Here is a 13,755-nt window from a genome sequence, read left to right as displayed (position 1 = left end):
TTTTTGGTCCGCTTTTGGTGCGCACTCGAGTATGACTGCTGCATTCACACCTGCCCAAACCAACCGCACCAAGAGGGAAAACCAACTCTAGTGCGATTCAACCCAACTGTCTAAGGCCAACTGTATTAGATTTATATATTTCGCTAAGCTCAGCGAAGAACCAAAATGATAAAGAGAGAGTCAGGGGTACAATATTGAATTAGGTTCTGATGTACTCAAATGTCCACATGACAAGGACAGGAATTTCATGACTTTAACAATGCTGTTTCTCAAAGAGGGTCAGGAGTACAATTTTGACTCCAGATAATCATACTGTGATGTACTCAACAAATGACCAGGTGACTAGAAGGAGAGATTGGGACATTAAATGCAATCATGCTGATAGTTCAGAACCTTGAACCGTTTACTGTGCAATTAGAAATAATGTGCAGCTAGTTGAGAGGGGGAGGAGCCTGATCAACTCCCTCTCTCAACTAGCAGGCCGACCTTTGACCGGCACCCAAATTTTAAATATAAAAGGTGAGAGCTTCTTGTAGTAACATTGGAAGCTCAGCTGTGGGACAAGCGCGCATCGCCCGGCATTCTCGAACATATGTGTTGGTCTTCCAATGTGACTGCAACGGGCTCCCCAGTCTTTGGAAAGAAAGATGATGGCACATCTCTGAGGATGTAAATATTCTATCTCCTTGCTTGATATTATTATTCATTCGTAATCTGTCTTCTATCCACTTGTGTTATTTCTTGTGATAAGCCTTTATCATTATTGAATATGGTTTATGAATATCATGTTTACTATTATTATAAATAATATCAGCTGTATGTACCAGCAATAAACAGTTGTATTGCTTGATTATTATGGTGTATGGACCTTTTATTGGTACCTTCTCTTGTCGATTAGCACCACACTAATCTCACTTGAGTAAAAAGTTAAACCATACTAAAACATTTTTGGTATGCTGAAACATTTCAGATACTAATAATTTGGGCATACTAAAACACCAACTCCGGCACAGCCTACGTGTGGTCGCATAGCCCTCACCGTGGCCGTCACATATAATGACGCGCACCTTTAAAAAAAAAAAATGCAACTACAATAACGTGTACCGCAAGCTCTGTGACTGGTCGGCTTGGTAGTGCTGACGAGTGTGGGCAGGACCGAGAGCCACCCAAACCCTTTGGAGCAAGTGTTTACAAGTGTGGACTCCCTTGATGGAGCTCCAGATGGAAAGTTTTGCTTTGTGTGTACCTTATGATTAAAGTTGTTGCACGTCCGCCGATTCCTGCCTCTGAATGCGCTACTGAAACACTACTGCCAGCTAGCGTTTCAGAAGTGTTACTGCAGAGCAACAGAAACAGCATGCAGAAGTATAAATGCATGGCAACGAGCAAGGCATGCGCCATGGGTCATGCCGATCACTCAAGTCATAACTCACATTTAAGGGTGAGTAAATAGTTTGATATATACTCTGATCTGTATTTTAAATAATAATATTAATAATTAAAATAACTGATAATATAAATTACATTTGACCACCCCTATAATGGTGCATACAGTATGAATTCACACTCATGCCAATCAGTCAGTCTATGTGGGAAAATAATCAGAAACCGGCAGATCTGGAGCACCGATAGACATCGTAAGTGTTTACAAGACAACTTTTTAATAAAATATGTGTTTGTTTCCAAATATGGCATAAAAGTAAAAGTAATATTAGATGCATAGTTTGTAGTTTGACCTACAGTAACTTCTGAAATATCCATCAGATGTGCCTATACAGTGTAAAACCCAAAAGTTAAGATAACAAACCATTTGAGGAAACCGGTTGCAACAAACCTGTTACCGAAAAACTAATTCTAATGAGTACTGAGTTCAAAACTCTTTTCAAATGAGTAGAATTAACTTTCAGTAAATTTTGAGTTAACTACACTCATTTCATTTGATAAAGTTGACTGTTGGGTTTTACAGTGTGAGCCAGAATACACGTCGACTGCTCTGGGCTCTGAGACGTCTGGAATGGTAATATATATAAATACGTCAATTAGATTCACTGTAGCCTGTATTACACAAACTATACTAAAAAAGTTATCCCCTCCCCGATCAGCAATGTATAATTCACACCCTGTATATAAACACTCATCATAAGCATGCTTATCATTACAGCGCAGACTGTGCATTTGGGAAAACATGCTAAAATTCACAGGCATCATTAATAAAGAAAACACGCCACTAACGGCACACTCTTTCAGATTCACCACTGCAGATAAATACTCACATTTGGCATTTCGTAAGTTTTCATTTTAGGAAATAAATCAGAATATTCACCCCTTAGACAAGACATAGATCTCTATATTAACTCAATATTTCATTAATAAATTTCTTCAATATTGCACAGAAAAAAATAATATATATATATATATATATTTTTATTTTTTTATTTTTTTGCTGTGCAATATTGAAGACATTTATATATATAAATATATATATATATATATATATATATATATATATATATATATATATATATATATATATATATATATATATATATAATCAATCATTATTTAAGCCATAAAAGTGTCATATATTGGAGAATTCGGTTCATATGTCCAGAAAACAGCTGGTATTTTGACTACTATGACGTCCATAACAGGAAAACCAAGTAAAATAAAATTAAATATTGAAAGTCAAAGGTTAGAGGTTTCCAGCTTTCTTTAGTATATCATCTTAGTATATATTTGTGTTTAACAGAATAAATAAACTTAAACTGGTTTGAAACCTGTAAAGAGTGAGTAAATGATGACAGAATTATCATTTTTGAGTGAACTGGCCCTTTAAGTGAGGCTAAGCACTGAGCTCAACAGCGCCCCCATAAAACTACAGTGTAAATCGGTGGCGAAAAACGGAACTGCAGACTGCTCTGCTTTCTTCACATTACCTCGTAAACCGCTCTGACTCGATCCGTCATCTTCTTCAGTAATTGCTACTTCCTTAACAACGTAGTAGATTAATAAAAATATATACATCTTTACATATGCTCACATATAATGCAAATAAGTATTCAGTAACACTAAATTTAAGTAACAATTCACAGCATTTATGACTGGCTTAGCATTATTAGGAGATATTAGCATGTTTGATCATATCCTACATCTCTAATCCTACCCAATAGCCAACTACTAACTTACTAACTATTATTGAGCAGCTAATCAGTAGTGTATTGAGCTATAGTCTTAGTAATTGGATGTTGTTAGCGTGAATTGTACATTAAAATAAAGTGCGACCAAGATTTCCTACACTTGTTCAAAACTCTAAATCAGCATTCAGAGGCATTAAACTCTACATTAAGGCATTTCTAGAAGCGTTCTACGCATGTGTGGTGTGTACTTACAGCCTGTGTGTCAGTGTTAGAGCGCCACCCTCAGGCTGAACTACACACTCACAGTACTGGAGCATTTTGTGCGTTCAGATGATATAATCTAGAGCACAGACCCAGAGCTTTGGCCGATCTATGTTTACACTCGGCACTCGCTACTCTGGGAAGGAGCCAATGAAAGCGTCCGCTCCAGACTCTCAGTGTTGTCATGCTTGATCCTCGATGATCTCGGCCTCCTGCTCGATGTAGGAGTCGTTGTAGATGTTGCTCACGATCCGGGTCAGATCCAAACTCTGGGTCAGCATCTCTGAGATCTTCTCATCTGCAGAGATGCCCTCCATGAACTCTTCCAGAGACAACTCGCCTAAACACACACACACACACACACACACACACACACACACACACACACACACACACACACACACACACACACACACACACACACACAGAGTTACAGATGAAAACCAGAGCTTCATTTGCATGTTTAGTTTGCATACATACAGTCAGAGATGTAGAAAGACAGACAGATTACCGTCTCCATTAACATCAATCTTGTTAAACACCATATCAGCCAAGTCCTCTGCAGAGATCTCCGGCTCGGCTCCATTAATGGCTTGAACCGCCTGAAGAAAAAAAATAAAACCATAAAAATGAGCATTTATTCTGCAGTCTTATACAGATTTTAAATCACAGGATGTTGCATACATTTCTAGTAAAAACAGTGTTTTTAAACAATATTATAGTGAAAAATACTTCAACTATAGAATACTTGATTCTATGGTTGCTAAGGTAACACAACAACTATAGTAATTGATTCGTTGTGGTGATTCTATGGTTGCTATGGAAACATCGCTATAACACTATATATATATATATATATATATATATATATATATATATATATATATATAATTTACCATATTAGGTAGCCTACTATTAGGTGATCAATCTGACACAATGACAACAAGGACACAAATCAAGACATGATCTAAAACAGTAAGGATTAAGCCAAAGGAAGGCTGTATAATTTTTATGCCCTCGCTAACTTTCTCTTTCTCTTAGATTTTGCTCCCCGGAGCTTCTGACATGTACCTCACTCAGGACATGCGTTACCGTAATACCGTAATACACCTAAAGCACGGACTGCCGTAAAACTTATCGTAGGGAAACGTTTTCTCTCGTTAACTGCAGAGAAAGAAATCACTTACTGTTGTGGTGATTCTACGGTTGCTATGGTAACAAAAAATATAGTAACTGATTTATTGTGGTGATTCTATAGTTGCTATGGTAACACAACAACTGTAGTGACTGGTCTATTGTAGCAATTCTATAGTTGCTATGGTAACACAATACCAATAGAATCCCCACAATAGAGCAATCTCTATAACTATGTAACCAAGGCAACTATAGAATCACTAGATCAATTACTATAGTTGAGTTACCAAAACAACAATATAATCACCACAACAACTATAGTAATTGATCTGATTGTGGTGATTCTATAGTTGCTATGGTAACTGATCAATCTATTTTAGTGATTCTATAGTTGCTATGGTAACACAACAACGATAGTAACTGATCTATTGTGGTGATTCTATAGTTGCTATGGCAACAACAACAGAATCATTACAACAGTTCAATCCCTATAGCTGTGTAACGAAGGCAACTATAGTATTACTAGATCAGTTACTATAAATGTTGTGTTACCATAGCAACTATAGAATCACCACAACAGATCAAGTACTATAATTGTTACCAAAGTAACTGTAAAATCACCACAACAACTATAGTATTTGATTCATTGTGGTGGTTCTATTGTTGCTATGGGAACACAACAACTACAGAATCACCACGACATATCAATTAACAGAAGTATTGTTACCATAGCAACTGTAGAATCAGCATAACAACTATAGTAATTGATCTGTTGTGGTGATTCTACAGTTGCTATGGTAACACAACAACTATACTGATATAAATGAATGAGCAATACTGTAGATTTCTCCATCTACAACGTATATTGCACTATAATACACCACAGTTTACTGTAGTAAAAACTAAAGTAGACTCATTTATTACAGTTTGCTGGAGCAATTGTTAATAAAGACTTATGAATACTATTATCTATAATACAGTATGATATAGTTCAAAACCACTATAGACACTAAATTACCATAAACTACTTTTTCATGTGGGAATCAAAAATCAGAACAAAATGTTTGTTAATATTTTTATTAAATATTTAATATTTAAATATTTTTTATATTTCAACCCTGATTTAAGCCCTCACCACTGTTGCTGAAGACATCCAACGAATACGTTTCACATTATAATCTTGCTAACAAAAAAAAATATCAAAAAGTCATTGTTTATTTTATAATCTTATTATTAATATAAAGCTTCAATGGATTATTTTATTTATGTTGCTTCAATGAATAATAGGCTTGATAATGAAACGCGATGAGACCGGCAGATGGCGCCAGAGAGCCGCACAGACGCCACTGAGTTTAAAGGGTCAGTTCACCCACACATTTTTAATGTACACACTATTTACTCTCCCTCAGTTGGTTATAAACCTTTATAAGCGTCTGTTGAACACAAATGAAGATATTTCAAGGAAACTGTAACCATTGACATCCACATAAGGAGAACTAAATACTATGGAAGTCAGTGGTTACAGGCTTTCAGCTTTCTCAATATATCTTCCTTTATGTTCAACAGAAGAAAGAAACTCAAACAGGTTTAGAGCAAGTGAAGGAAATGTACAGCAAATGATGACAGAGTTTACATTTTTCCGTAGGAACTCCTGCTTTAACAGGATACCTTGAAGATGAGCAGCAGTTCGTCCTTGTCGATGCAGCCGCTGCCGTCCATATCGAAGAGCTTGAAATACCAGCGCAGCTTCTGCTGAACACCGCCTTTCAGGACCAGACTCAGAGCTGCCACATACTCCATGAAATCAATACAGCCATCCTGAACACACATACACAAGCAAACATATGAGGCAATAATGCATGCACACGTCATTTGAAAGATCCTCTAAAACAGGGGTGTCAAACTCAATTCCTGGAGGGCTGAAGCCCTGTACAGTTTAGTTCCAACCCTGCTCCAACACACTTACCTGTAGGTTTCAAACAAGCCTGAAGGACTCAATTAGTTTGATCAGGTGTGTTTAATTATGGTTGGAACTAAACGGTGCAGAGCTGCGGCCCTCCAGGAACTGAGTTTGACCTGCGCTCAAAAATGAAGTAAAGCTTGTTAGATCAGTGTGCTTTAAGGATATCTAAAATCTAATGTCTCCAAAACTGACTTCACATTTAGAAGATGAAATAAACCTGATTTAAATATCCAAAGCTTGCATAAAAGCTTTGGATGTGCGTGAACCATCCTTTAAATCAGGTAAACCAATCAATCAAATCAATCAATCAATCAATCAATCAATCAACCAGTCAATCAATCAATCAAATCAATCAATCAATCAATCAATCAATCAATCAATCAATCAATCAATCAATCAAATAAATCAATCAATCAAATCAATCAATCAATCAACCAATCAATCAACCAGTCAATCAATCAATCAAATAAATCAATCAAATAAATCAATCAATCAAATCAATCAATCAACCAATCAATCAATCAACCAACAAATCAATCAATTAATCAATCAATCAACCAATCAATCAACCAGTCAATCAATCAATCAATCAAATAAATCAATCAAATCAATCAATCAATCAACAAATCAATCAATCAATCAAATAAATCAATCAAATAAATCAATCAATCAAATCAATCAATCAACCAATCAATCAATCAACCAACAAATCAATCAATCAATCAATCAATCAAATCAATCAATCAACCAACCAATCAAATCAATCAATCAATCAATCAATCAAATCAATCAATCAACCAACAAATCAATCAATTAATCAATCAATCAATCAATCAAATCAATCAATCAACCAACCAACCAATCAAATCAATCAAATCAATCAATCAATCAATCAATCAATCAAATTAATCAATCAATCAAATCAATCAATCAATCAATCAATCAATCAATCAATCAATCAATCAATCAAATAAATCAAATCAATTAAATCAGTCAATCAACCAACCAATCAATCAATCAACCAACAAATTAATCGATTAATCAATCAACCAATCAAATCAACCAACCAATCAATCAATCAATCAATCAAATCAAATCAATCAATCAACCAATCAATCAACAAATAATGCATATTGAGAAACAGCCTTTATTTACCTAGAAAGAGCCTGATTAGCTGGTTCAGGTGTGTTTAATTGGGGTTGGAACTAAAATATGCAGGACTCCGGCCCTCCAGGACGGGGCACCTCTGCCCTAACCTCTGTTTACAGTATTTGTCATTGTTACTTTGTAATATTTCTATAGCTTGATACCTTTTGTTATAACGACAGCAATAAAATATAGTTTATTTGTAAGTCTTGGTGAATATCCTATCATTTACCTGTCACTACTTGTGTAGGTTTACAAATAAATACAAATGAATTATAATACCTAAAATTATGTGATAGTTCCTAAACATTTGGGCTTGATGACCATAAAAAAATGTGGGTCCCATGGCCAAACCAGTTGAAAGCCACTGCATTAGATTATAAACCTCACCATTTCACTGGAGTGCAGTGAGCGCACTATTCTGTGCCTCTGAAAGGCCAAACTGCTTTTCAGTGTGTATCTCGTAGCGTCCTCCCCGATTGATGGTCAAGATTTAACTGATGGTTTTATTGATTTATTGAATCAAACACCAACGTAAGAGCTAAACAGAATACAACAAAAAATACATTAATACAATAGTGCATGAATTAGCTTAAATGCAAACTTAGCTGCTTACTATTATATTCTAAATGCTTCCACACAAGGCTAAAACACACAATATATACAGTATTATGAAAACACTAACCTTGTGCCTCTTCGGAGAGTGCTAAAGCATACAATATTGAACCTTTTCTCATGTAATGAGACCAATGACTGTAAAAAATATGGACGACGCGACAGCCCTTTTTCCCATTGAACGCCTTGAGGGCAAAACGCCTGCTTGACGGGCACAAACTGTCGCAAAAGACTGCTGAAATTGGAGCCAGACATGCGCAGAAGGACTGTCTGATGGAGCCAGAGGAGGAGCCGCGAAAATGAGCAGAGTCGAGCTTCCAACCAAACGCTTTATGTAAAATCAACTACGCCCCCCGAACTTCTCAGCATGCGTTTGCTGTCATATCAACACAAATGGATGTAATAACGTTAACAAATATGAGGGTTTTATATATTCAATCGCGCCAGCTCCAGGCAGCAGCGCATAACTTACTCGTGGCGTCGCGGGCTGATTCCTGCTCGCTCGGCCGCCGCATCTGGCTCGATTGACTCGGACTGGAATCGGGCAGTGAGTCCAGGCATCCGGAGTAGGTCCAGCAGAGGTAACATTAGTCAGTCTGAGCTCTAAGAGATAAGTCTCCGGCAGGCGAGAATCTAGCCGGAACTGTGTTTTGCTATCTGGGTGGCTAGGCGTGTATCAGCAAACTAATAAAGCCCGAAAAAAGCCCTGAACTTAGCGAATAAACAGTGTTCCACCAGGATCATGTATGTCAGAAACTATAGTTTACTGCTGAACTCATTTTTTCATGGTAAAATAACACAGAAATCGAATAATAACACTTCAGTCTCCTGCCGAAGCTCAGACGCGCTGCTTTGAGAAACTGTCAATCACAGCTGTCAATCACGATGACACGCCCAGCATTAAATTACTGCTAAAAACAAACTGTTTACAAAAATGAGGATCTGCACCTATTTCAGCACAATAACCAGTGCCTTAATCCACCAGAACCATCTTTCGGGACATTTTATTGCAAGTGTAATATTTTTTTTTATTTGGGCTCAAGTCTCCTTCATTAACACGGAGGAGGCGGGCTTTATGACTTGTACTGCAGCCAGCCCCCAGGGGGCAATCTAACGGCCGAAACCTTCACTCAAACGTAGGCTTGCGGCACACTTGAATGAGACTTGCTGTCTTCAGAAAAGTAGCGATCTCCATCCGCTCTTTGGCGCACTTTTGCGTGAACCTTTTACCGGAACTACTAACGCAGGGAGGTAAGTTTCATAATAAAAGTCCGTCAGTATGAAGCATACAATTTCAAAATAAAATCCACTGTAATACATTCGAGCACCATTCAAACCTATTACGTTCCCCTACAAAATAAATTTAAAAATAGGTCATTTACAATCTCGTCACGTAGCGTGTTGTTAGGACACAGAGTTGCACTGTAACTTGCTCACATAGTGTTTAATATTCATTCATTTTCTTGTCGGCTTAGTCCCTTTATTAATCCAGGGTCACCACAGCGGAATGACCCGCCAACTTATCCTGCACGTTTTTACGCAGCAGATGCCCTTCCAGCTGCAACCCATCTCTGGGAAACGTAATATTAATATTATTTGCTAATTAATAACCTCATGTGGAACTCTGAATCTGCATCTCATTTCAGAGTCTGCTACTGTCCACCGGAGGTCACATTTCCGTCACGGACACATGCTTAGAGAGCCTTCATGACTGACTGAATGAATGAAATGCGCTGTTTTTAATCTGGCAACCCGCGGTGCTGAAATATGATTGGCTGAAGTGGCATTGGGCGGGTCAAATGACCAAAACAAAGGCAGAAGTTCCAGCACGTAACACACATGTTCCCAGCAGAATATCTGACTTCAGCAGTGTTTTCCAGATAAACCAGCACGTTCACTGAGCATGTGTCTGAATATCTGCACACATATGATGCTGCTTATATGCTTTAGCAGAGTCAAACACTGACATTCAGCAGCTTTATTATACAGCCTAAATCACCTCTGTCTAGCTGGGAATGTAGGCTAATGGCAGGGTTTTTGGGTTAATCCCCGCCGCTCGACTCTCTAGTGTTTTTCGTGGAAAGTGCCGTGACGTGAAGGAAAGCAGAAATAAAGCAGGGCGATCCCCTCTGCTAACCAGATTACCGGCTCTGAGTCCAGATCTCCGACCTTGTGCAGTTCTGCTGTTTGCTCTCAGTTTACTGTATTAACACAAATCTCGTTACTCACCTCCAACACACACACACACACACATACAGAGAGAGAGAGAGAGGCTCACGGATAAAGTTACAAGTTAGATCCGCCTGCATCCTCACGCTTAATGTCATATACTCAGTAAACTCTTCAATAATTCAGGCTGTACATGCAAATTAATAAAGCAAATATCTAAATAAAGCTGGTGCATATTTAATAGTAGCTATAACACACACAGCGCTGGCTTTTAGAAGTGCATTTCATCACAAGCAGAATGAGTTTTACGCAGTGCTGTGATGTTATCGAGCAGGATTTTTGATTTTATTTAGTTCCTCTACTATAAGCAAGGCATATAAACAATATTAAACAATAAAAGCCCGCTTTTTTAGCTCACAAATAAACTTGAACATCATTATTTACGTGTTATCTTTATTTCCAATAGGAACAGCTTAAACAAGGCAGTAGCCAAATGGCACACTATACACTATGCACTCATGCACTATGTACTTATGCACTTACACACTCAACAGGATAGTATATGTATGTAGTGGCGTCCCAAATGGCACATTAATGTTTTTTTACTAAGCGGAAATTCAAACTGTTTCCCTGATGACGTTTGACGGTCGCCAAGTCAGTGAAATAAACGACCGAATTATCAAATAATACCTGCTGTGAGTATAACTGCATTCACCATCGGGAGGCGCTATAATCACTCTCGTAGGAGAATTCTGCTTTCACCATCCAAAATAAATAAAGTTATCCAACATGTGCGTCTGATAGCTCCGCCCCTTCCGCTACGTAAGCAAACCTGCGGTCGTTGAGTGTGTGAAGTCTCCATCATTACACACTTCACTTTAGCGGCTGAATGAGTGCATCATCCGGTTAATTAAAGTGCACTTAATATTTTTAGAGTTTTCAGTGTGAACGCTCTACTTACACTATTTATACTACAAAATGGCGTAGAATAGTGCATAAGTATGCGATTTGGGACGCAGCTAGTGTTTAAACATGTATAAAGGCGTTACATTCAATTAACAGCCATTTTAGATGGAAAATAATTCAATATGTGAAGAGTTCAGATGCACAATCCTCTAAAAGCCACTTGATATTTTCTCCTAGCATTAGCATTGTTCTCAGACTCGTGTGTGTCGGCTCAGCGATTTGACCTTTATAGTGATGAATAAGGTCTTTTCATTGACTTTCAAGAGAAATAACTGAACATAAACACAGGAGGATGAGGAAATACTCATTTTAGGAGAACATTTCAGATGGCATTCAGAGGTTTTTCAGAGTCCGGGAGTTCACAAACTTCAGCTCACGACCCCCAAAATGACAATGCCAGTGACTCGCGAGCCCCAGTATCCTCTGAGGTGGTTATAAACACAGAAACCCTGCATGCTGCACACCAATAGACCCAAGTCTACTCTTCATTTAATTTTCTTTAATGTATGTCAGTGCTGTAAATGTGCCAGAAATGTTACCCTGGTGTTATAAAATCAATCTGCTTCATCTGACGCTAATGCCGTGTCTTTAATGTAATGTAATTACCCTAGAGCTCGCAATCCAACAGAACTAGTAACTATAAGCTACAATACAGTAACTATAAGCGATTTTTTTTTCTCTCTTCAGGAGGTTTTGGATAAAACATGGTAATTCTTATGGTTTAATAAAAATAAATAGATTTTTGGAAATCACCAGACGACCCCCGACTTCGAGAACCACTGATATAGTCCAGTTTCCAGTGTGTTTGCTTGACCCGGTGTCCTGGGCTCGAGTTTTTGACTCAGAAACCTGTCCATGAACAAACAGTGCAGATTTAATATATGGACTATACATTTAGCATCTTAAAACAATCATAATAAAACATCTTTTTTCTTCCTTGCAGGACACTTATGACATATATCTTTATAAAACAAACCATTTCCAGCATAGTACATATTATATCCCTTAAATAAAATGCGCACAAACCTGTATTTTCCTGTTTTTCAGAGAAATAAAATATCCAGTGCTCAGCTACTCGGTTGGTTGCCAGATTGGGTCATCAATATCCAGTCAAAAAAGCCACCGAAAGCATTCCCTGCAGAAAGAATGGCATAAACCAATGTTATTAAGAGTCATTTCACCACAGTGGCCATGTAAAATGATGAGTGATCACTAATGTAAAGCATTTTAAAGTACAACTAACAAATAAAACCACAATTTCAACAGTGAAATGGTGAAATTTGAGGACTAATTTATCCAACAATGTCCTCCCAGCATATTACAGTAACTCTTGAGTAACATTTAAAAATAAAAAGTCATTTTTTAAACATGTTTCCCTGGCGGTTCATTCCATCGTGGTGACCCTTGATTAATATAGGGACTAAGCCGAAAAGAAAAGGAAGGAATGAATGTTTCCCAGTGATGGGTTGCAGCTGGGAGGGCATGCACTGCATAAAAACACATGCTGGTTTCCAGCTCGAGGTCCTTTGCCAACCCTACCCCCCTCTCATTGCTCCCAATCCCTACCTGTCTGTAACCTTCACTGTCCTATCCAAATTAAAGGTGAAAAACCAGTAAAAAAAAAACATTTGTTGGATAAGTTGGCGGTTCATTCTGCTGTGGCGAGCCCTGATTAATAAAGGGACTAAGCTGAAAAGAAAATGACTGACTGAACATTAAACATTCCACACTTCCCCTGCTCCTTCAACATCACAGCTTTGCATTGGAACTCAGAGACAGCAGTGCTTGCTAACACTGTCCTGATTTACCATCTGATTCATTTCGAAGTTAACCAGAGCTGTTTAAAGAGAAAACAGCCTAAAAATGTCATTATTCATATTAACAACAGAGCGGGGCAGAGAATGTCAAATACTGTGTGAGACTATTTGGCTGTTGCTAATAATTGGTGGTTGACAGTAATCACACACTCATGCACACATCATAACATCTGAGCATGCGTCATTTGGGTTGCTGCTTACCTTCGTATTGTGCTGTAAACAAGCAATCCATGATAGCCGGCTCCTTCCACCGTAGATTAGGCAAGGGATGATGACTGTTTTCAAGGTATTTTCAGGGTTTGGAATAGTCAAGGTTTTAAAACTGCTTATCTGCAGTAACAATCCTGAGGTATGAGTATGATTTTTTTATGTATTGTTTTTTTAGGACAACAGTATCTCCAGCAGGAAAAAATCTGCTTTTGAAACAAATGAAGACAGCAAAATTCAATAATTCATTTATCCTGACACATTTACTGCGCCAAAATATTTTAATGTTTCTCAAAATAAAATATATTATGTTCAAACGGGAATAAAAAGTTTAACTTTT

General features: G+C 37.7%; 1 protein-coding gene across 1 annotated transcript in view; it reads right to left on the bottom strand.

Moving 5' to 3' along the window:
- The window catches only part of guca1ab.1 (guanylate cyclase activator 1Ab.1), a gene marked incomplete at its 3' end in the record, with an annotated part of 35,418 nt that overhangs the window by 20,276 nt on the left and 1,387 nt on the right, over positions 1–13,755 (bottom strand). Inside the window, 3 exon segments of the mRNA NM_200656.1 lie at positions 2,563–3,738; positions 3,910–4,000; positions 6,201–6,350. Of these exon segments, the coding sequence (NP_956950.1) occupies positions 3,581–3,738; positions 3,910–4,000; positions 6,201–6,350 (399 nt within the window).

This window comes from Danio rerio, chromosome 22 (genome assembly GCF_052040795.2).
Source record: "Danio rerio strain M-AB ecotype USA chromosome 22, GRCz13ab, whole genome shotgun sequence".
Taxonomy (NCBI): Eukaryota; Metazoa; Chordata; class Actinopteri; order Cypriniformes; family Danionidae; genus Danio; species Danio rerio.
Note: the sequence above shows the minus strand (reverse complement) of the source record. Positions and strands in the feature narration are given on the sequence as shown.